Source organism: Anser cygnoides, chromosome 1, assembly GCF_040182565.1.
Source record: "Anser cygnoides isolate HZ-2024a breed goose chromosome 1, Taihu_goose_T2T_genome, whole genome shotgun sequence".
Lineage (NCBI taxonomy): Eukaryota > Metazoa > Chordata > Aves > Anseriformes > Anatidae > Anser > Anser cygnoides.
The window spans coordinates 6,377,128-6,402,474 of record NC_089873.1 but is presented as its reverse complement, the minus strand read 5'-3'; the positions used below and the strand labels follow the sequence as shown (position 1 = coordinate 6,402,474).

Below are 25,347 nucleotides of genomic sequence, written 5' to 3'. Positions count from 1 at the left end.
TCTGTGGGTAAACTTCAAAGGCCTAATCTACAAAGAACCCACCTTTACAACCTCAAGACCCACCAAAGACAAGCCTTTCCTCTTACTGTGCCTCAAAGTCCAAAGGACTCTCTCGGTGTGGGTGAGGAGAGATTTCCAGACTCTGAAGGATTCCTTGTCCCCACTTCCACCACATCTGCAATGTTAACTTGAGTTTAAATGTTGCAGATAGAAGCAGCTTTGATTATTCAATCTCTCTCTGCAAGGCAATAAGCCAATAATGTCTTTAGTTAAAAAAAAAAAGGTAATCCAAGAAAGAAGTAAAAAACCCACTTTTGTCAGATAATGTGAACACCAGCAGAGAAGACAGAAAAAAAATCAAAGGGAATGAATATCAGTGAATTCCCTGTGACCAACATGGCTCTGTGTTTCTGTTCAAGTTCATTAACAGATCATTTAAATGAAGTACATAAACCTCAAATCTGAAGGATCTGATTGGTTATGACTGGGCTGACTCCCATCCATGTCTGTTTCAGAGGATTATTATCCTTTTCTCTTGAGGAAACACATATATTTAAGAAATGAGAGAAATGGGGGCTAGCAAATTGTTTGCCTGAAAATTACATTAAAGCTCTTGGGGGCAAATAACTCCTGTGAATGAGAGCCATACGCTTATGGATTGTCAACACATCTGTTGGAGAAGGCAGAAAAATCTGATTAAAACCTTCCCTCTTGCGCAGCCCACAGAGCGCATCGCAGAGGCTCTTATCATGGTCTCATTGCTCAAACACATGCTTTGGGGATGGCCAATATCTGGGGCCAACATCTCTTTTTTTTTTTTTCTTTTATTCTTTTCAAGTTTCTCTGTTCCATCAGACAAACACAGAGCAGGTGCCTCAGTGATTCTCCCATTTGAAGTTGCAATGCAGATTATTTAGCTTCCCTAAATAATGACTTGGCACATAATCAATGTAAAATACTCGTTGGAGAACTGAAGAACCTCAGAAATCAGAGTTTTGTTGTTGCGGCTATTTCTTCTGCTTAGCAGCTATCTGTCTCACAGATCCACTGGGACAATGTTTTTGCCTGTTTGGCTTATTATTTCTTTGAGGAAAAAGAAACTGAACAAATTGTGTGGTTTCCATTATCTTATTGAACATGGGCTGAACAGAAATGAAAGGAGCTCCTTTCATTAGGACACTTGTAAGCGATGGATCCAGCACCTTGCTGAATGAGGTATCCTGAGAGATTCCACACCAGTTACCTTCTCCTCTTTGACTGCATCCTGCGCATATAAAATGAAGATGAAGACAGTGATGAGCTAAAACATTATCATGAAGGGAGCCATAAGAGGACCAAGATTTAGAGAGAGATGAAAATCTGTCACAAAATGCTGCATAAAATCAATAGATGAAGCAATGGTATTCCTTGTCCCCCAGAAACTTATAGGGAGATGAAAAGAAGTCTTCAAGACTTTGAAAGTCTTACAAGACACATGTGGAGACTTAAGACAGCTGAAAGTTTTTACCTCATGAACTCCCAGAATATTTTGAAATTCATCTGAAGACAAGAACTATGTTTTCTCTGCCTTTTGTTCTTTCCTAGTTTCTTTCAACTAACAAGTTGTAATGTATACTGAACGAAAAGGGGAAAAAAAAGAAAAATCACATGCCTTGTGGTAACAGTAGATGACTGCACTACTTTGGGGGAACCTGGATATCTTTCTCATGTCAGCAAAGCTCTTGGGCTCCACAACTGCTCGGAGTAATGGCAAAGAAGTATAACACACTGTCTGAACAGTGTTATTCTATATTTATGGCTTTTAGTTGACCAGATGACAAAAATACATTGGATACCTACAGAATTTATGGATTGTTTTTACCAGGGTCCCTGCCACCATATAAATTAAAAGAAAACATTTCACAACGCCCTCCATCCTCGACACCAGAACATTGTTGTTCTGAATCGAATCACTTCGTAGTGGTGCTTAATAAACAGTAGACATCTGTCTCCATTTACGTAGACAGCTTGACGTGTGGACACGTAGTGCTGCTAGGAATCACCCTCTTTGTGCTACTGGTGCACCAGCATTTGGAGGAAAACACAAAAAAAAAGTGCAAATGACTTAGGCTTCTGGAGTCACTCCATATGGCACACCTTGAGCCCACAACATTTGGTATATTATTTTTCTCTTTATGTTGGAAATTTTATACTTGCTTCCTTAAAACCTATATATGTCAGAGACTTGATACGTTTCTGGGGTAGCATTAAGTGAATTACCTGATACTGAAGCTAGGGGGAGAGATTCAGCAGAGTGGACTCCAGCCTGATGAATTCTGGCTGAATATACAATAGTCAGAGAAGAACAGAGCTGCTCTTTATCTGTTGCACCTACCACTCCCTCATAATTTTAAGCCCTCGATAAACATCAGAACACGATGGATAGTGTTTTGTCTGCTCAAACGAACTTTTTCCTCTCTAATATCAGTCATTGGAATAAGCCAACAGCTTTCTCAAAGCCTGACTGTTGCTCAATCAGAGACTATTTGCCCTAATGAAGGAGTTATGGGGTTGAATCCTTTGGCCACTGTGAGAGTTCAGGCAAGATGTTCATCATATTCCCCACTGACGCTTAAATTCTATTAATATGTGAAAATAATATCACAGGATTGGAAAAAGAAGTCAGTTTAGATCTGTAATAGTAAGGAGTTGTCCTGTGACCCGTAGAAAAATATGCAGTTTCCTGCAGATATGCTGTGTGCTGGTCACCTGTTGTCTTCTCCAGCCAGGACACACAGAGAGACTTTACAGAACACTGTAGCATTTTCAACTGTGAAAGGTGAGAAGGTTAAAAATGTATATTTTACTATTAGAGACTAAAGTTTCTTCTTCACTGTTTCCTCTATTCCCACATTTCTGTGTCAGTCTCACAACTACTTCCCTCTTTTTTCTTCCAAGCTACTCAACTTTACTTTAATAAATAGCCAGACATCCCCAAATAATATAAATAATGTTATTGAGAAGCTGAGAAATGGAGGAGGGCATGCCACAGCCCTCCTCCCTAACACCCCAAATCCCTCCTGATCCCAGCCATTTGATCTTCCCATGCTTCCTCCCTTTAATTGATGAAATTTTTGCTACGAGACTCATTATGAATAATGAGACTTGGCCTTTGGTTAATATATTCTTTAACAGATCTCTCTTTGATATAGGAAATGTATTTTGATTTGGAGTGGATGCTGTACACAGGATAGATATTTATATTTAACTACCACTGTTGCTTTCATAGAGATTTTTAAGGCTGGAAATAGATTTTCATCTATTCTTCCTCAACATTTTAATTTCTGCATGTAACAGGTTACAGCACCTTTTAGGTCAGAGTTTTTTTTTTTTTTATTTCAAGAAATCTAAATGAGCAATGAGCTGTTTCCCTTTTTATATAAACAGCATTTCAACACAATTCCTACAAACTGCCAACCTAGAAAAACAACCAGTATTAGCATATAAACTTTTGGCCATTGTGTTGGCTAGCTTAAATCCACAGAGTCATAATGATTTACACCATCTGGATTTACATCAGCTGGAAAACCAGGTTCAGCATCTAGGAAAGGCAATGATGTGGAAATATTTCTTTGGCTTTGCTGTGCACACTGTGGATGGGATTAATTTCTCCATCGTTGGCAGTCTCATAGTTAGTTTGACCTATTCTAGTCAAAGCTATTCTTCTGGACTGTCTCTGAGGTTAAGATAACTCTAACCTCAATGCTCTACCTTTAGCTTTCTTTCTTAGGATGAGCTGAATTACCCTCTTGAAGTGCCCCTGAGTCCACTGACTAGGACGGTAGAGGCAACCTTAAACACGGGTAGACATAGGTGGACATAGACCCTACAGAGATGTAACATGATGGGGGGTGGATCCTGCCTTTCCTGTTGGCCATATGTTGTGTTACAGACCTGTGATCTTTAGGTGAGGGGTCTGCTTTTGTCCTGCATACAGAACTGATGCCAAACTACGCAAACACTGAAATTTCAGTGTAATCCCCTCCTTCAAATCTTGAGCTCATGGAATTGCCTGATGCTGGGTAATCCTGGGCTAGTATGCAAAGGATGTGCACTTTTCTGCAAACCCACCTGACCCGAAAAAGGAGCTAGACAGCAGAGACTTATGCAGTGCTACAGTACAGGTTACGTGAAGTATCATGGCCTTGCACGAGAGCACGCACACTGAGCTACTGCGTGCTGCCGCTGCCTTTCCCAGTTCTGCCTCAAACTTCTTGCGCTACTTTGGATAAAGCATTCACTATGTTTGTCGCATGACAGGGTTGATTCTGCTGCTTCCCATTTGCTGGCTTGTCTCTTAGAAGGCTGTAACTTGGAGGCACGGGTACATTTTTATCATCCCTATTTACTTCCTATGCTTAAGACCAAGGAGTATCCTTGACAGGGCTCCTAAGTATGAATACAAAACCCAAAGACCTGTGTTCATCTGTAGTACAGACTTCACGCAGTACAGACTTGTAGTAGAGACTTGGGTAAATATCCCACCCCCTCAGCCATGTCACTGGGCCAATTTATAAAATCCTACTCCCTGACAGAGGAGCCCAACTGGAGGGCCCAGCAAGGCTGCCTGGGCACTTGGTGATGAGACAAAATACTACATTAACACACCCTCTCACTGCTGCTCTGAATAAAAAGACCTATTTAAATTATACGTTTATTGCTATGATTTTGTAGCAGGATGGTTTAAAGTGTGTGTTAGACCACATTCTTTCCTTAATTTATTTGGTAAATATCTGAATAATAAAGAACTCCAATGACTTCTCAGCAAAGCCATATTCCACAGAAAAAAAAAGGGCTTCTTGGAAACTCCATACTATGTTCGCTAACTTGGCACTACTTTCTGGGTGGTAATATCAGTAGGCTGTGCACTCCTGCCATTCCTCTTTGCCTTGTCCTGCTCCATTCCTCCTCTTCCAGCACCAGCATACTGTCTGGAAATGAAACAGTCACACTGCTGGCCCGGGATTAAGGTATTAAAAATATAAGAGAGGCATTTCAAAGATTATAAGAGAGGTTTCTTTTTGGAAGCGTTGGTTTTAGGGCAGGACTACAAGAGAGAACGGGCAAAGAAAAGTAAGGGCAGCTTCCTCTCTGCCTGCTTGGAGGGTTGCTGTAGACCTTCACCCACTCCATCCATGTGAAGAGAAGAGCTAATGCTTCTGGAGCAGAATCAGCTTTCTGGTGCTGCAGGGCTTCAGGGCAGCTCCAAGATTGGCTTAACTAAGCTGGCACTTTCCAAATAGAGATTCACTACAATAACTATATCATTCCTGCTGACAGCTTTCCTTTAGGCAGCTCTCGGTTACACTCCACAATTGCCTGTCACTACCTAATGCACGGCACAACAGGAAGCTCAACATTTACTTTGATATCAGTTACCTGCTTATCTGCTTTCTGGTCACATCCTGCTTAGTCAGTTGTAGAAGATGTGCATATGTTAAAAAGCAAAGCGCACTGCTCAGCTGTGAAACACAACTTTGTTCTTGTTGTTTTACTTAATGGAGAGTTAAAATAATTTCAGTGTTGGAAGCACTTTGCTCCGGTTAAGATGATACAGTGGTGCACCAGGGATCAATACTACCCAAAAATTTAAGGTTCAGCATCTCTATGACTCTAAGCATGAGAAGCTGCAGAGAAAACAAGCTTTCTTTTGGGAGAGACTCCCGTCAAATTTGTATTGGCAGTTTTCTGAGTCCAGAGTCTTCTTTCTTGTCATGAACTGCAGTGTGTTTCTGATTCTCTGCTGCCTTCCTGAGCCCACTGACTCCAAAGTAATCTCTTTCAATGACACAGGCTGGGGATGGATGGGCTGGGGAGGAGCTCTGCTGAAAAAGATCTAAGGGTCCTGGTGCATGCCCTGGCAGCTAGGAAAGCCAACAGTGTCCTTGGTTGTATGGACAGGAGCAGAGCGAGGAGATCCAGCTGATTTTTCCTGTTAGTCAGCACTTGCTAGGTCTTATTTAAGTCCTACATCTAGTTTTGGGCTCCTGATTGCAAGGAAAACATTGATCAACTGAAGAGAGTTCAGTGGAAGGACACCAAGGTGGCTGAAGCACTCGTCCTGGAAGGACACGTTGAGGGGGTTGGCCTTGTTCAGGCTGAAGAGATGGCTTCAGGGCGTCCTAACAGCAGCCCCTCAGTACCTGCAAGGAGGTCATCAGGAAGACTGAGCTGTGTTGTTCACAGTAGTGTGTGGTAGGAGGGTGAGAGGTAAATTGAGACAAGAGAGGTTCAGTCTGAATATAGGGAAAACCCTTTCTCTCTGAAGTTGGTCAAGCATTGGAATAGATTACTCACGTTGCCCAGTCTGTGTCCTTGGAGGTTTTTAAGACCTGCCTGAATCAAGCTCTGAGCAGCCTGGTCTGACTTCACACTGACCCTGTTTTGAGTAGGGGGCTGGACTACAGATACTCTGAAGGACCTTCCAACCTCCATTATCTACAAAAAGTAGAACGGTGTAGCAGAAAAGCACAAAAAGTCAGGTAACACTGAGGCAGAATGAAAGAAAGCTGAAGAATGGATATGGGTTGGTAGAAAACTGAACAAGAGATCTGGCTTCTGTTTACAGCTCTGTTTACAGGAATAGAGGATGACTCTGAATATGCCACTTACCTCTCATCTGTGCTTATGATTCTAGTCTGCCCCAAGTATTTTGTGAGTAAACTGTCCATGGCTTGATCTACATTTAACTAAAGGAAGACCTGACCTTGCACAATTCCTTTGGATTTTAGATTCCTGTTAGTTTCCTTTAGATTTGGCAATGTGCAACAGAAAATAAAATTGTAGCAGAACAGAAAGAAAGGATTTTAAAAAATTATGAAAAGAGAATACATACAGTAAGAGAAGAAAATCAAAATTACGTTAATACTTCTAACATCTCCCCAGTCAGTGATGTAGAAGAAAGTAATGGTAAGAATTGGGGACAAATGGAAAAGAAATACTAATTCTAAGGAAAAAATCTTTAATTTTAGCAAGTTGAATTTAAATTTTTTTTTTGTTTACTACCCAAAATCTCTTGGGTAAACAGAATATTCTTTGTCCCTTTGTTAGTACAAGAGGGATAATAAAGCTAAGAGACAACACTGGCTGGATTTAAGGATAATCAGATTAAGGCTGTGTTTTCTGTTTCCTTTCTAAGCTTTAGTTGCAAAAACCAATGATGTTTGCAATGATGTCTTGCAAACTGCATCTAAACAATATGAACACTTGCTGGACCAAGTAAAGGACTAAGGATATTGGCCAAAGTTTGGTTGTGTTGTCTTTGCAAAGCTTCCAACTTTGTTCTGATCTATAACATCTTATTTTGGTTGTAGTACTCTCTTAAACAGAGAAAAATGGCACTCGGCTGTAGGAGTTTCTTGTGTAGCAGTGAATCTGGATCACCAGACTGGTGTAGACTGGTGTTCTGCAGGATTCTGGCCTGACCTGGTCTTGTTTAAGATGTTTAAGGTCAGTCACCTAAGGTGCATTAACCATAACTGGTTGGTTTAAGGAGATGGAGGCTATAAACTTCACTCCTACACATGAATTAACTATCTCCTATGGAAAAGAGAAGCAATTCATGCATAGGGATGATGGAGCTCATGAAATGAGCATCATAGACACGGGTATGGGGGAGAAGCAGGCAAGTCAATCACACCGCCCATGTGACATTGCTCTCAGGAATTTGCAGTTGTGTTTCTGTCTGAAATGAGCACACTCTACAGGCTCTGACTGCATAAGGAACATTTTAAAGGGGAAGAATAATTAACTGATGACAGAGGCATCATCATTATTAGATAATCACAACCCAGGGGCATTAACAAACGTTGAGTGTCTCTAATCCCATGGGGTCTAATTATTCTGTGATAATAACCACACCTCCAAGTTTTAATTTATTCTCATGGAGAATCGGGGGGAGGGAGGTAGAGGAAAGGGGGGCATTTTAATATTTTTGCTGAAAGAAGATGCGGTTGGCCTTTCAAAAGGGCTCATCAGTATTCTAATTTAACTAGTGCCTGTGATTGGCATTAAATTGTCTGCCCTTTACGGTGATCTCGAGCCAATCTGAGCATTCACCCTCATACAAACCGATGGTCTGCCAGTTGCTAACATAGCCCCAGCACCAGTTCTGCTTCTCGGGGCTATTTTTGGCAAAGGAGAGGTGGATTTTCCTGCTCCGGGGAGGTTAATTCTCTATCAGGTTCTCTGACAAACACAATGGCCACAGTGTGGAAAGACGAGTAAAAACTTGATCATTTTCTGGTATCTGGGAAGTGCTGTCTGACATGTCAAAAAGGAAGATTCTAGTAAGTTTAAGCGCTCTGCCTGTGCTTGGAAAGAATAAAATAAAAGTGACAGATGCTCTCCAGGGAAAGAGAACCAAAAAAGCAAGAGAGCAAGAAAGAGTCGGGGGAAACAAGAATGACATTATGGAGAGACATATACTAATATCACAGTCTTCCCTGAATAAGTCAATGTCCCTCTATTTCTTCATTACTCACAGGTGAATGATCCCTATGAAAGATTACTCATGTCTTCTCAGGGTGCAGGAAAAGAGAAACACTACTGAGGAATGGAAGAAGGGAGAAGAGCAGCCTCTCAATGTCTGATTGCATCTGTGTCATGCACATGCACATGCAATTGAGACTAAGCAAGAAAGAGGGGGATAAGGAGAGAAAAAGAAGAATCTTTCCCCATGGTGATCCTTTTGGCTGAAGGTGGCTTTCTGAAAACTGCTTTATGTTTCACAGCGCCCTGTGAGTGCATGCTCACACACAAGAAACAAACAAACAAACATAACCAACCCAAAACACAGAGAGGTGAACCAAGTCATTCAAATTCTTTGTAAAGACTTTGCTAAGGTTGCCAAGAACTGGAGACTTAATTTAGACTCCTAAATACCCACTCTTCAGGAGTGCATGGGTCACTGAAGGCTAAAGAAGCTCTCTGAGCTTGGGACAAGTGAAAATCAGGGTCACTTACGTTAAGCACTATGTCATTTATGCTAACACTTAGCTTCACATTTCTGATTGTCCTTAAATTACAGTGTTTACACTAAGCAACTTCCACAGCTCCCCAGAGGACGAGGAGAACACAGAGCAAACAAAAGCACTAAAGGTATGGTAGACAAAGCTATCGGCTGGCTACTTTTGTTGTCTTCTATTTTTCTGCTACACAAATTCTCTACAAACCTGTCTATCCAAAAGAAGCCCATTATTTTAGGAAACAAGGGATTACTTATTGGACATACCTGCATGAATCTATGCTGTTGTGTTTAAGAGTATATTTTCCTTTGAAAATATGAAGATGGAAAGAGAGACTAAAAAGCAAGTTAATATTTTGGGCCAGTTCCACACTGAAGCTTCTGTTTTGTTGAAATGCGTTATTTGGTGAAGACTATCCACCTCCTGTGTAAACTGAAAGTCATACATCTCATTTCAGTGCTGTGCCTGAAACACATTGTGCATTCTTGACAGCAGACCACAATGATAAATCTCTTTTGGTTGGGAAATACATTAAAGAGCAAGGGGAAGACAACAGGGCACAGTGGACTGGCTTGGGTTAAACTTCATAGCTGCCTGTTAGATATTTACAACTCTAACTGTAACTAAATGATATCAAACCAAACTGAAATCTCACAATACGAAGAAAACGAAGACTAATTACTGTGCATTTACGACTTTGTTTTACTCAGTGGGGCCAAGGGCCATGGCCTGTTTTCATTGAAGTACCACTGACTTCACATCAAAACCAGAATGTTATCATTTCTGTGGGGAACATCCAGCTGCGCTCTCAAGCTTATTCCTGCTATCTCGCACTTTTTGGAGTAAGCTATTGTCCAGGTGCTCACACCCCAGTGCTGCAGTGACCTCCGTGCAGAGCCACTTCAGCGTACAACCAGTTCTCAATCCCTTTCCAAAGAATTTCTGATCTGGAATTAATGACGCTCCACCTGAGGCCAGGGTCTCCTGCCTGCAGTACAGGTTCTGTGACACTGCTCCCAACAGGTCTGTGACAACTTTGACATACTTTCACCACTATGTAATAACAAACAACAACCTGTAGCATCTCTCCATAAAAAAGAGTTAGTGTCAGGAGAGCCCAGGCCTATAGTTCGAGGTAAGCCATGCTTTTGTTGTAAGAATAATCAAATCACACACACACAGGCAAGTTTCCATCCTAGTATGTGGGAGATGATACCCTGATTCATCTTCATTTTCACCTCTCTGATACATCTGTCTAAAGATCAGGTAGACAGTCCTTTGGAGGTGTTTGTCTTTCCAATGCTACAGGATGTGCCTAAAAGATTTGTTTAGTTCAGATACTTAGGAGTTCTATCCATGCTATCTTAGAATAGACATGAGATAAACTGATATATTGATATTTTGAAAAGTTCAGAATACACAGACAAAGGAGTTACAAGTCCAGAAAATGCATGGATAATAATTTCCATGGAGGAAGGGATTTTTAGCGGGGTGTGCAAGCACAACCTCATTGTAATACCATGACCCGGTGGGTAGTCATTCACCTTTGTAAACAATGGCACTTGAGGACTACCTGGTCTCATGCAAAAGTACTTTCCCAGCTCCTTTGCAGACCATTCATAAAGTCATATGCAGTTCAATGTGGCACTGGTTATTTTAATTCATATTGCATATTTTTGCTCTGTGAACAGCAAAGGCCATCAGTAAAGCAGTCAAGGGTTTCATTTATTTGGTTTTAAACTCATGCAGTTGTTGGAGATACTTGTGTTTGGCCAATACATAAAATAAATCAATGGCTCCATATTCAGTAAACTAGAACTTTTCAGACAATGCTGCAACAACATTCACAAACTCAAATTCCCACTATATTCCATAATCTATCCTGCCTCAGGAAAGTAGACTATGAGTATCTATGGACACAAGCACAATTCCCTAGGGTTGCAGGAGCAGTGCTGGCAGTAGTAAATGTTAAATAGTTGAAAGCTCCTTCAAGTACTTGAGTTTTGCTAAGATTTGGATTGTTTTCTAAATATTATGAGCTCCAGCATTTTCTTGGCTTGGATTTGCTGCCAGATATATAGCATATAAACTCACATATCTACCTGCGTAGCCAAGCTGATAGTATCATGTTTCTCTAGTAGAAAACAACTCTGAACGAGGTTAAAATACTACTTCCAACAAAAAGAGAAAAACAGCCTTCTTACAGATTGGGATTCTTGTGGACTAAAACAGAGATTAAGAGTCAGGTACAGACACACTTTCAAAATATAACATGTTACAAAGTGTTATTTGTATACTGCAAGCAAAGTAAATCCTGAAATGTGCTAAGGCAATGGATTTAATACTTTAGGATGATGATAATGTACTAATGTTTAAAAAACAAACACGTCGCCTGTTGAATTAGATCCTACTAATCCATGGTTTAGCACTGTACAATGTTTCCTAAAAAATACAACAACAAAAAACAACCCAAAGAATTAACCAGCGCGATGCTTCACTGAAAAATATGCACAGATTTCTGTCCTTCAACCATGGTGATTATGCAATTCTAAGGAAATAGAAAGGTATTTTTCTGTGCCAAAAATTCATCAGATGTTAATGTTTATTCCAAAGAAGAGGCAAGGAGCTTTTCAAAAATGTGTCTTCCTGCAGTTGTCGGGCAGCCTCACACTTCTCCACTGACAGGTTCTGCCCACTCTAAACCCAGCTGTTCAGTAACCAACCTTCCCTAAGATCCTTTAGGCTGAATTAATATACCCCCGCTCAGAAAACTCCTTGCTAGGAGAATATACATTGACCTGTTTTTTACGGGACAAATGTGCAAATGGGCAGTTCTGGTGGTTAATCAGTGGGCTGCCTGCTGCCACCTGCATCCTTCAGGTTCGTTTTTCCACCTGATCAGGGAGAGACACTGCTGTTCCAGGGATGCTCCATGAGAATTCATCATCCCTCTCCTCTCCTTCCACTGCACTGGGGCTCTGGTAGATTTTTAGCCACAACTCCTCTTTAGGCATTTTAGACATTTTGAAACATTATTAAGAATACAAATATAGGTCAAATTCATGCCCAGTCCCCTAGTTTTGGCTCCAATAAGTACGCTTGGATGCCTACTTAAAGGTGACCTAATTGTAAGATGGGCTTAGCACCAATGTATTTCTCCAAGAAGCAGCATCATCTCTGGGCACTAAGAGCAGTCACAATCAATTCATTTATTTAGAAGCCCAACTACGGACTCAGAAACTTAACACAAAGTGGGTAAGCCTGGCTGACACACAACAGTTCAGTAACATACTCTTTTCCGTCACAGACAGCAATCTCCCTGAACTATGAAGTTAAGTGTCAGGCACTGGGTGGTGGGCGTGCTAAGGCAAGATTTTCCTCCATGGCTTCCTTGCAAACACCTAGTTTGAAAAAACTGGTGTTGAGATCAGGGTTAAGACATTGATTGCTCTGTGCTCAGAGCACTAAGATAATGATGCTAATAATATAACTAGATTTAAGGGTAAAATTGAAAATCACACACTTGGGTTGTTTAAGCATCCATCTGTCTGAGGCATCTATTTAGTATGTACACTGTATATGTAAACCTTTATTTAAGATATGTGCTACATTTATCAACTTTTTTATCCTAAAAAATAACTAACATTATGCTAGGGAAATTTCCTATGTACTGAAAAACAAATTAAGCTTATTTTAAATGATTTTATAATTACAGAACCTGCATTAATTCCACATGAAATGGTACAAAAATAATCAATTTGTACTACAGTATAAAAAGTGCCATTCTGCATTTTAAACTGATCTTTTCTAACATGAAACATCTAGTCCAATTCATTCTTTAGCAAACTGTCAGACCTTCCTACACACCTACTGGTAAGGTTATTTTTGGATCATCCTGGAAGCAAATCACAGCTATCTCAGTGGGTGTACTGGCCTCTAACAAAATGTCACGGTGGCAGACTTGCACTGCTGATTGGAGAAAAACGTATTGTACTGAAGTGAACAAAAAGAGAATCTTCTAAGAATGATTATTTGAACATTCTCCACTGCTTCTCAGCTGAACCATGTTGTATATTCTATAAAATCTCTAACATTTCAACAATTGTGTTCACAACATGAATACCTTCAACTAACAAAGACAATTTTTATGATGTATTAGGGGGTAGACAAAATAATGAACCACGGATGCTAACTGTAAGTTATAATTCTCTGCTTTTAGCAGGGTTCAGAAAGGATGAATTAATTCTTTCAGGACAGACACTAATGGTAATCAGTTTTTCTTTCTTTCTTTCTTTCTTTCTTTCTTTCTTTCTTTCTTTCTTTCTTTCTTTCTTTCTTTCTTTCTTTCTTTCTTTCTTTCTTTCTTTCTTTCTTTCTTTCTTTCTTTCTCAGTTTATTCTATACTTCAGAGAGTTCCTTTTTATTTAGGGGGGCTGTTATACTCCAATGTCAGCATCTGTCTGAAAATGAGTATTTTTAGACTTTTGTGCTTAGGAGGACTTTTTTCAACATAAGAGTTAATGGGTAAATTCTGATATAATATGGCCAAAACTGGGCTTGATTTGAAGAGACTGTTAAAGAAAAAAGTCTTACTTTCTACACTGTACATATTTTTTGCACAAAGATTTCCTTTTTGGTTCACACAGCAGATAAACCTGAAAAGCTTTGTTACCGAAGCATGAATAGCTAGTTCAGCTGTGTGAATAAATAATAGTTTAGAGAATCAAATAATCATGAAAATGTCATGGAAAACCAAGGCTCCTAAGTCTGAAACTGAATTAGCTTCTGGTTTAGCAATTCTATCCCCCCACAGCTCAGAATTTACATTGAGTATGTTTATGCAGATAAATTTGGATGTATAATTAGATGTTTTGTCTCTTCATTTGCACATAGAAGAGCTTTCCTACTGGTTATTGAAAAAACATTTATGCATGAATTTTAAGAAGTAAAATTGAAACAAGCCCACAGAAGCAGTGGAATCTCCATTCTTGGAGATGTTCAGTCCTTGACTGAATGTAGAGTTCACCAACCTGCTCTAAGTGTTTCTGCCTTGAGCAGGAGCCCAAAGTAGAGACCTTGGGAAAAGACTCTTCCAGCCTGCGTGATTTTGTGACTCTCATGTTATGGCATTAAACAAGAAAAAATCTATGCAGTGATGGAAAAGGACAAGATGACAAAGTAAGTTGGTATCTAAAACCCAACTTCCATATTCTTATTCCTTTTTAGAGTGCAAAAAGTTTTTCTGCTGTTGCTTAATATCAGTTTGCAAAATGATCAGGAGCTTCATAGCTCTTGATATCAGGAAAGTATCAAGGCTGTACTATCCATGAAGACCAGAAAAAAATACTATCTGTGGGAAAATTAGGGTAATGGGTCAACTGAGGCAAAGGAAATGTCAGACTGTTAGAGACAGGTACCCTCATCCTGGGCTCATATGTCCGCCCTTCATGTCTACCTCTGGAGTAGCAGGCTCTCTGTGGGCTCTGTGCTAGTCCATGTGTTTGCAGGATGTGGAAAGGATGTTATCTGGAGGAGAGGACAAGGTTCCTGACACTCAGCTGAGATTTGTCCTGCCTAAATTACGAAATTTACAGTGCTAATATCTACACCTGAGGTAGTTCCTCCAAACTCCCTTCTGAGTTACTGGGAAATGCAAACTTCTGAGACCCAACCAAGGCAGAGTTGAGACAAACTGGCTCAGACAACGTACATGGCCGCATGGAGTTGGGTAAAAACTACCCCAAGGCCAAACCCTTACATTATGAAGTACTATAGCTACATGCCTTTAAAACAGGAAAGTATTGTAAGTAAGTGAAACGAAAAGAAATTGAAGAATTAATTAACTAAATAGAGGTGATTAAAGTAAATAAAAGAAACAATTATCATATCAAAATAAAAGACAAGGAAGATGATTAAATGAGTCTTCAAAAGACCCGTGAGAAACTCATGAAAGACATAATATGCATTTTACCTGGTTTTTATTCTTTCATGATTTCATTTTCATTTTTATTCACTACCATCTGATAATTGCAAGAAACAGTTACTTTAACCATGGGCAATTTAAACCATTTTAATTTTTTTCCAGGGCCAAGAGACAAAAGAACCTATTTATTGCCTGAGGGGATTTTTACTAAAATGAAAGCTTAATCTTTCATGTTTTTTTAAGCAAAGGCTTTTAAAAAATCATTTCTAACAATGCTGTAGGGAGAGACTTCCATGGGTATGCAAAATTGAAATTATAAATTTACAATTATAAAAAAATTAATAGTTTGGGGGATTGCATTGTCTCTGTTCTTTCTGAATGAATAGCGTTTCAAGCTTAAGAGAAAGTATTTAGCACATGGAGGAGAATGAGTGTCCTTAGACTCTCTGGCAGTCAAAGCTCTTTAGTAAGTATACAGAACATATGAGAGAAAGATCATTGGCATTTAATTTGTTTGGAGATATGTGACTGTATGAACCTTGAAGAAGGAGTTTCGTACAAATTGAACAGTTACTATTAGGTACTGAATATTTTTCTTTTCCTTGTTGATATATTGCCATTAGAAGCCAGCAGCAAAAATTGACATTCTCAAATATCAGATACCATGTTGGTTTCTCACCTCTTGGCCTGTTTTTCTGTGTTGCCAATGCACCAAAGTTGGTCTCACATCCATCCTCACCTTAGTAGTTTGATGTATTGAAGGTTGCTAATCTTATCTATGTAAAATTAAGCTGCCAGATGAATTTGAACTGACATAACCACAAGTTGGGGCTCTTATGACAGATGTCTACAAAGGACAAATCAAGAGCTCTTGGCCAAAGACAGATATAGGAGAGATATTCAGAGGTGATACAGTTACATATGGGTAAAAACATGGATGTAATTTATGTGATGTGGCTGCCATAGTTTAAGGCATATTAGAAATACATGCTCATGCCTATCCCTTTCAGTGCAGTATTTTGGCTTTAACAGAATCAAGAAAATGATTAAATTTAAGCATGTACTTTTGCACTCTCCTAAATTTGGGCAGCTTTCTGAACTGAGAAATATTAATTTAATACATTATCTGGAGAGACACAAACATTTCTTCCTGGGCTTAGCGAAGGCTTTGAAATCAGACAAAATAATTTACACTTACGAAACACAACAAACTGAAGTGTTCTATTAAAAGAAAACTAGACCAAAAAAATACCCACAAGTCTTCCAAACCTCCACAGACTGATAGGCAGATTTAAATGTTTTCTGCCAACATATTTCAAGTTCTAATGGAAATACTTTGAGCTACTATTGAAAGCTTTATTGAACTAAACTCAGTTTACATAGAACAGAGAAGAATCATTGAAGATATTATTCAGGTTTACAAAATATTTAATAGGGTGGAGAATGTGGAACAAGATAAGAAAGGTTAAACTGAAGGACATTTTAACAGGGATTGGTTTTAGGCTGGCTGTGCAACACAAACAGGTTAATGAACCTATTAGATACAGACTTTCTCTTGGGTATGCCAATCTATCTAATATTAAAAACCTTTGTGTACAGCTACTAACTCTCTATCAGACTTTCAAAAGCAATTGTCATTCTTAATACACTATTTCAGAGGCTAACCATCCATGATTTTTTGGAAAATACCGCATCTTCAATGTGTCAGCCAGAATCATTAATACCTTTGGAAAAACCTTGATATCTGTTCCAAGATGGCACCCTGAGCACTGCTACGCTGTTGTTATCTCAAACAAGTATCTGTCCAGCCCAGCCAAAACACCTTCCTAAGCATGTGCTTCTGCAGACTTGGACATTGCCTGATACCACTCATCTTTCCAGGCACTCAGGGGACTGGAGACCAACACAGCCAGGCTGGGTAAGGAGATTGTGTTGGAGAGAGAGAGAGAAAAAAACGTGGACCTTAACTGTGAATTCAAGTCCTGTGCTAACACGGCATAGCAAAGAGCACTGCAGAAACATGCTGCTGCCTGAGGATCTTGTGCCCCTTTGCTGTAGATGATAGGAAAGTTCACTTCCAGACCCTCCGTGCTGCAGTGCAGTACGTTTAGTTGTCCTGAGAAGTCTTGTCAGTGTAGCTCAAGAGATGCCGTGTATGCCTTGGGAGGACAGGCTACTCAGACATTTAACAGCTAAACTGCAGAGATATTACACAGCACACATGAAATGCAACATTTCCGCTTCTCTAAATGTGTGACATTTAGACAGGAGCAGCGCAGAAGCACTGACACTCAGACTACCCTTTTGCAATGTGTTAAGACCCAGCTCTGGGATGGAGAGAAGAGTTTGCTGATTTTTTTAAAAAAAAAAATAAATCATCCAAACAAAATCATTTTGACCCAACCTGCTCCTCAGAGCTGTTGTGGCTGATTATTTTTAGGTCGATATGAAGCTCACACCAGAAACAGGAAAATGCTGCACAAACTTACTATTTAGTCAAGCTGCCTTCCATTTAACCTCACCCCCAAACGAACAATAAAACTGTAATATAGCAGGAAGCATTGGCCAGCTTTAACACCCGGCAACACACTCAGTCCCAGTTCTATTGTGCAGTGAAGACTGTTTTCCTTACTGATGAGCTCAAACCGTCTGCCATGAATTACTTTTTCATGGGAAATAAATACACACTTAAACAAGATTAAACACAAATGTTCTTTAGTGGTGTCTAAAATAATACGAATGTTTTTTAGAACAGCAATAAACACACTTCATGATGCAAATAATTACACCCTGCAGCCTTTATGTAAAGATAAGTGGCCAGATTCTTGACTCAGCTTCTTCACTGTAAATCCAGAGTAACTACACTGAATCAACACCTCTCTCCATGGATTCTGGAGATACTGAAGTGGTACTGAGCCCTGGATCTGCCCTGTCTTAGTGGGAAGGGTTATGCATACATGGGAAGTGCATGGCTGAATGCCTACACAGTGGTAATGGAGGCACCACCACCTCTTAACCTGTCCCTCATTCCCCCATACGGTTTAGGGTAATGAAGTCAGATTTTGGAGTTCTTGAACATCTGATATCACTCCTTCAGGACCAGAAGAAATCTCTACAGAAAGCTCTACAGCTACAGCAAAGAAAAGAGAAGGATAAAAGAGAGGACTGCACAAAAATTCATGTTGGGTGAAGGCAATATTTGCATGATGGGCTCAAAGATCAGTCTCTTAGGGATTAAGAAGTGCCATCTCATTTGATCTTTCTGTTGGATGGGAAGGATTAGCACATGTTCTGAATTTCTTCTGAAAAGTTAAGATTAGCTTGAGTTTCCCATGCAATTGCAATTTTCATGTAGAGTTTTGCAAGATGGGTCTGTTAGGCTTTAATGACCCCTGAAATGAGTCTGGAACAGAGAATGTGGCCATGTTGGACATCTTGAACAATAAATTCTTTCCTTAAAAATAACAGCAATAAAAATGTATTCAGTTATTAAAAGGGTGTCCAAAATGTATATGATCACAGAACTTAGTCACAGCATGGAATCAGAGTTGTAACTATTTTCTTGCCATTTACTCTCATTTTTGTATTTTGAAAGCAAGCACGCTGCTCTTACCAGGACTTGTGAGGGCTCCCAGAGCACCAGTCGTTGTGGAGAGAGGATTTGCATTGGTGGTGGTAGCTGAGGTTTGGGCGGCGGCTGCTGCAGCTGCTAAAGTTGCCAAGTTCTGTAATTGTAAAGCGTTCATGCCTGCATGGAGAAACAATAGGGTTAATTAAAAGGTGCCATTCAAAAAAAAAGAAAAAAAGAAGAAAAAAAAGGCTGTTTTCAGTGGACTTGGAGCTTTGGGTGTAGCTTGCTAAGAGATTAACCACCTTTTAAAGTCCCCAAATAGCATCTCTCACCTTTCTGCCTTCGGAGTGGGAGAATATGGCAAGGGCACCAGCCTACAGTACAGGGAAATTAAATCTGGTTTGTGTCTCTTCTGTAAGGCAAGTGTGGAATTAAAAGTCATTTAAACTCTGTGTGAAGCCCAGGGGCAATACTATTCCCTAGCACAACAGGGGGTATGAAGAAGATAACTAACATTTAAAACACCTTCAAGATTGGGTCATATAATTGGGATGAATATAATTTGTTTCCTGTGTCTCCTCTGAAAGTATCTACGAAGACTACACTGTGCAGTAGCCAACAGTTGTGCTGATTTTTCTTTTGATGGTTCATTTCTAAAAACACATAGGAACTAAGAGCAGCGAATTAATATCAGACTGATGACAGAGCCATCACTGAAGTGGGGACATTTAGGCCATAAGCTCTGCCTTATGGTAACAAGTCCACTCAGTCATCTCTTACTTCATTATTTTAGAAGATGTGGGGGAGGTACACCCGCATTTCAGTGAGGACCTTCATGAAAAGCTTTCGTTTTAACAGCAAATGATTTAATTTAGATGGCAAGTAAAAAAGGACAAAAAATAAATGCAATTTATGTGAAACAGAAAAAAAAAAGATGAATAAGGAACAGCAAATGGCATTCATTTGACTTAAATCAGAGAGATGGAGGTCCCTTCAAAAGTACCTACCTTTTACCTTGGACTACACAAAGTACTTAGGCCCTTATTCTACACAGTACTGCTCCAGTACGAGACTAAAATGCAGACACAAGTTAGGGGCTAATGTTAACCAGACTGGATCCTGCTCAGGATCCTCTGAATAAGATGCAACTGTCCAAAATGGGCTTGGATGGCAGCAAGAGTTCATAATGTTGGTTTGGACCTGAGAGAGATCTCCACATGCTCTTTGAGCCCTCAGTAGAATTAAGTAAGTAGGCAAAAACCGTAAAACACTAAAACAGTTTCCTAATGTTCTTGTAGTCTAGATAATATAAGTATATACAAAAGGTTAGTTGGTAGGAAGAGCAATACCTTTTTTTAGACCAAGTGACAGAGCTGGGATGACTGCATGAGCTTTGGGAAACACTCAAAGAAGAGCTTGAGTGCCTGAAAACTTGTCCAATTTTTTGTTTTATTTTATTTTTTGAACATTAGCTTGTCTAACAAGAGATATTACTTCTTTCTGCATACTTTGTTTTTCATACCAGGGGAACCTAATAACAACTTGGAGAAGAAGGAAAAAAGAAAAAGAGGTCAAATATAATATCTTGTAAGCACGTTTGAGAAGAAAAAGAGATGAAATTGAGAGGTATTTTCTAGGAAATGAGAACTTCTGCAATAACAGAGACTGACAACACTTTCAAATGCATACATCTGAGACTCAGGTTGTGTACAACAAATGAGCTCCCCACAGAGCTGAATGTACAGGTATTCTCATTGTCCTGGCATTAGGAGCTCTGAGGTGAACCTTGATTTAAGAATCTATTTGTAAATAAAAGTGTGTATTTAAATACAGCTTGTTTCAACAGGAAGGTCCGGTTCAAGATGAGCATGCAGCATTGCTCTGGTTCTAACTTCTGTGCCTCAGTCAACTGCCTTGCATCAGCTCAGATGTCTGTACTTTAGAAAACATGGCACAACAACAACACTAGGAGTATGGTTTCAGTTCATTCAAGTCTTGCCACTTTGCAGTCTACATAACACACTTTGAGGAATTATGGGAAAGAAATGCTCTTTCAGGTTTCTTTTAGAAGCTAATGATCATAATAATTTTTTATTTTTTATTTTTTTTTGCAAACACTACCAACCCAAAATATTTTACAAGGCACAATAAAGCTACCCTAGTCACAAGTCACTACTAATCTAGACAATTAGGTGTAACTGCTAAATAATATGATCACAGGAAATCACTGCTGTTTTATCACTGCAGTGTTAAATCACTGTTGATCGGTCTTCTAACCCAGCTCTTACAAAGTGTAAGTGCTTAAAATATGAAGATGACTCTGAAATGGCAAAATGGTACACTAATTACATGGACATTTTATAAATACCGAAGAATTAGGCATTTGATACCCAAATGAATAGAACAAAACTGCTTTAAACATCTCAAATCTTGAACAAAGTCATCTTCAAAATCATAAGAAGTTGACTTTTTTAACCTTTGATTTTTACTGTGAGTCTAAATCTAATATAGGAGGTATATTTGGAACAATGTATTAACAAACATTTGTTAATATATCTCTGAAGACAAAGATGGTGTGGAACTTAAGAGTTTTCAATTCACTTTTCAGTGAAAAGGTGTAATTCAGATATTTTGCAAGCATTTTTTTTTTAAATTGCTTAGCTGACTCACTCACATGTTGACTATGCAAGAAGCCTGGTGTGTAAAATTCTCCTTTTTCATAAAAAAACAAAAACAAACAAACAAACAAACAAACAAAAAAAAACAAAAAAAAAACCTCTTTCTTTGATAGTAAAATTCTGCAGATTATTTCAAACTTCAGGAATAAACCTTTTAGGAATGAAGATAACTTAAAAGGTGTCTAGCTCTTTGCAAAAAAACCCACCACCACCACCACCACCGCCAGCAACAAAACGCAAGACAAAGTGGTCCTCAGAATGAGACATGGAATCCATTTTCATCCTGCATTGATATTTGGTCCTCATGGATCTTTTTCGTTCCTTTTTTATAAGAAGTATAAGTAATTCAGCAAAGTATATCCCGCAAACATTGCTGGTCTTCACAGAGGCCACTTTTCACGCCTTTCTGTAATGGACATTTGATAAAGTAGTGGGTTGCTCTTCACCATGGCAGCATGGTTTTCTATCACCCACTGGTAAGTGGTTCATCAGGAGGATCAGTCATAATCAGCTTATATTTATTCTATGGTGACGTTTCTACTTTGAACTTTTAAACAGCACGCACGGCAAGATTAAATAATAGTGAACGAAACATACAGAATGGTACAGGAGGAGAGACTGTAAAAGAGCTTCAGCCAAATGAAATCCCACATGCTTCTGGAAAATGCACAGACTTTTCTCCGAGCCTCAGTTTAGAAGCAAATGGATTTTGAAGCAATTTAATACTACTTTTTCTACTGCATTTGAAATGCATGGCTTTGTGCATGCATGCAAAGCTGCGTTAGGCTGTAGCAGCAGAGAGCCTACGAGCATACAGGGATGTGGAGCTGGAAGGCAGCCCACGCACACCGTACGGTGCTCAGCACAAGTACAGCGGGCAAGACAAGGCCAGCAGGCAGAGGAACAAACAACCGCTCTCGTTGGGCTTGCGAGCTGCTGTCACGCCTATATAGATGCAAAACTACCACCACCATTGCCTCATCCCACAAAAACACTTTTTCATAGAGCGACATTTCCTCTGGAAGCAAAAGAGGAATCTAACAACTTGAAGAAAGAGCTTCCACGCCAAAAAAAAGATTAACAAACGAGAGCTAGGCAGTGACGAAGTCGTCTCCCCACCCAGTCTGTTTGACTGGAGAGGTGACTAAAAGACACTGGCCCCAAACCAGCTCTGCAGATGTTATGGAGTGTCCGCTACAGAGCCTTTAGGAAAACAAAACAAAAACAAAAACAAACAAACAAACCAAACAAACAAAAAAGACCTGCTCGCTGTTGTCACACACGCATCAGAGAAGGACACCAAAGAACCCTGCTGTACCCCAAAGTGGCCGTCAGCCTGGGCTCAGAGCACATGCCCGTCATCCAGCGTGCTCTAGAGCTGATTGTGTTAGCCACTTTATCCTTAATATGCATCCTCTCCAGGATCCTCTGTTTGCTGAAACTTATAAAAAGTAAGTTCTGCCATCACTGCTTCACATTCCCTAGGTATTTTTTCATCTCTGCTTCCTCTTCGTTGGCTTTTCCCACCAACTTGTCAAGTGCATCAACATCCCGCTTGCTAGGACAAACTTGGAGGAGAGAAACCAAACGCTCTCAAGTCCCAGACCCAAAAAGCACTCTGCTTCAAATGAGGAGTTTGGATCAACTGCACTTCAGCCAAGGTATAGTTCTGTGGGACTAATCTGCTCTCTCATTCTCTTCTCTTTCACACACTGTCTTCACACATTTCCCATCCTACAGCTTTTTCAAAACAGTCCCAAATCCCGCAACAGAGCTGGACCAAAAATGAGTAGATTGTTTTTATTTGAAAGTGCTGCTCACTCAGCACATACACCTCTCTCTGAAGAAATGCAAATTGCTTAATGCTGAAGAACAGCCTCATAGGCAGTGCTGCACATGAAAAATGAAAATCCCCCTGTAGGAAAAAAAAACTTCTGGGTAAGGAATAACTCTTGATCTTCATGATAGAGATGATGTTGGGAATTAAAGCGAAATGATTAAAAAAAAAAACAGAATCACAATACAGTTTGATTCCATTTTTAATAACACGTATTTACCAATGTGCTATCAGCTTGGCAAATATTCAAGATTGCAACAAAATTCAACTTTCATTTTGTTATTTGGCAGATTAAAAAAAACAATTAAATTATGTACAAAACAGATGCACAGTATGCCTTGCTTGAAACTTAAGATTTAAAAAAAATTATTTATAAGGATAGGGGCATGAAAATTTAATTTAATGTTCACCTTAGGTAATTTTGTGTCTTATTGTTCAGAGCAATTACCATAAATCTACATATCAATAAGCAAGAACAGATGTCAGTTGTTACAAGTGCTTGCCAATCAGGCCTGTTAAAAAGTGACAGATGGATGGTGATAGAACATTCTCATAAGGCCTATTAGCACATTCGCAGGAAATTTTTGTAGTGCTGCACAGTCACAGATGCAGTTCTGTGAAAACACGGGGAAATTTGAGAGCACAAGATTTACATTTTACAACTTCTTGTGCTGCCTCCGATGCAAACTTTCATACAATGAAGCAATTTGCCTCATTTCAGTCACCGCAGTTTTTCTCCTGTGATAACTGTAAATTTGGAATTACTGGGTATTTGTAGAAGAGGTGACAGAATCACAAACCAGTCCTGAAGACTTCTTTGGTCTCATCAGATCTGGGTTTCCAAAACCACAAAGAAATTGTATAAGGAAATAGTCAAATTTGCTCTCTGAAAAAATGCCTAATATAGGAAAGCACCGATCACATTTTAGAGACAAGATATGCACCGAGAATTTCAAAATCAGTGGTAATTATCACAGACAAATCTGAATAGCTCAGAAGCAGTTTTCAATGGCTTGAAGTCTGCGGTTGCCTACCTTTTCTTTGGAAATTTTATCTGTCCCAATTGTTAAGATTCTGAATTAAATCCTGACTGCAGCTTAAAAAAATTCTCACAGAAAGTAAAATTCATCATCTCTGGGCCAAAAAGTAACCAGTTGCTAACACTGATATCAGCCATTCTGGATGCTTAATGGGGATAAATTCTTCTTGGACTGTGTCTGAAAGTGGGATGTTACCCCAGCAATATTCAGAGAATTAAAATGGACAGGAGACTGTTACCTCCAATAAATGCTCCAATAAAATATGCTCTGCCCGTACCTTTAGAAAAGCTGCTTACCTCAACAGTGCTTAAAGTATCCTGACCATGTAGTGTGTGATTTAGGAAAGCCCTTAAAATAACTTTTAAGTCCACATTTGATCTGCCTTGATAATCACGTTATTTAAGAGTACATGCTTAAATCCGACTGAAAGAACTACTAGTTGATTCACATAGGATTTCAGCCCATTTCCAAGCTACACAATCTCTTAACTCATTCCTGGCAAGCAAAGTGCTTTTCTCAATTGAAACTTTCCCACTCCTAGTGGGAGAGATTCATCTGGACTAACTTTGTGAGAATTAAAGTTACTTGTCCAGGCTATTGCTATAGTCAGGAAGGACAGAATGGGTGATTCATTCAACCTTAAACTAGGTAAGATTAACCCCAGCCCTTGGAAGGGTGACTTGCTACCCAGGAATGACTTCTCTTCATTGCCCTCTAGGGAGACTGGGTGTCTGATTTCCAAGCTGCTAAAGTTCAGTGAGATGACTTTCACCTGCAGAGGGGCCAAGGGAACAAAAAGCATCTCTTTCTTCTTTCATCATTTGTGGAAAGCCCAGCCAGAGCTACAGATCTTGTGCCCAGACCTGGCCAAACTCCATGTCATGTACTTTTACCATCTGAATAAGCACGTCTTGTAAGCCACCAAGCTTTGGTTTTCCTCTCAAGGTGCCTCTCCTTCTCCTGCGAGCAGGAGCTACGTGTGGATTGAGAACAGACTCACTTGCTTCAAATTCTGGCTGTCCAAAAAATGTTATAAATGGAATTGGTTAATTTATTATCTTAAAAAAAATGCAAATTGTATGGGTTAAATTAAGTAGGACTTTCTATGGAATTAGTGTTACAAAAGCTCAATGCTTTCAGTCCCTGAGGTCAACATTTTCAAAACTGGTAGTTATCTTTAAGAAACAGCTATTTCCCTTGAGCTGGAAAGAGTTTCTCACTGACCTTTACTTTTAATACGATATCCCTAAAGAGGTCATAGCAGGAGAAGCCCTCCTTCAGTATGGCTCTGCT

At 39.5% G+C, this 25,347-nt stretch overlaps 1 protein-coding gene across 11 annotated transcripts in view; it reads right to left on the bottom strand.

Annotated features, from left to right (window-relative positions):
• CELF2 (CUGBP Elav-like family member 2) overlaps window positions 1–25,347 on the bottom strand; it is a 374,770-nt gene that overhangs the window by 23,869 nt on the left and 325,554 nt on the right. For all 11 annotated transcript variants that reach the window (XM_013185426.3, XM_013185427.3, XM_013185423.3 and 8 more), the window contains one exon: window positions 18,542–18,676. In XM_013185426.3, coding sequence (XP_013040880.1) covers window positions 18,542–18,676 — 135 coding nt within the window. The remainder of the gene's footprint in view (window positions 1–18,541; window positions 18,677–25,347) is intronic.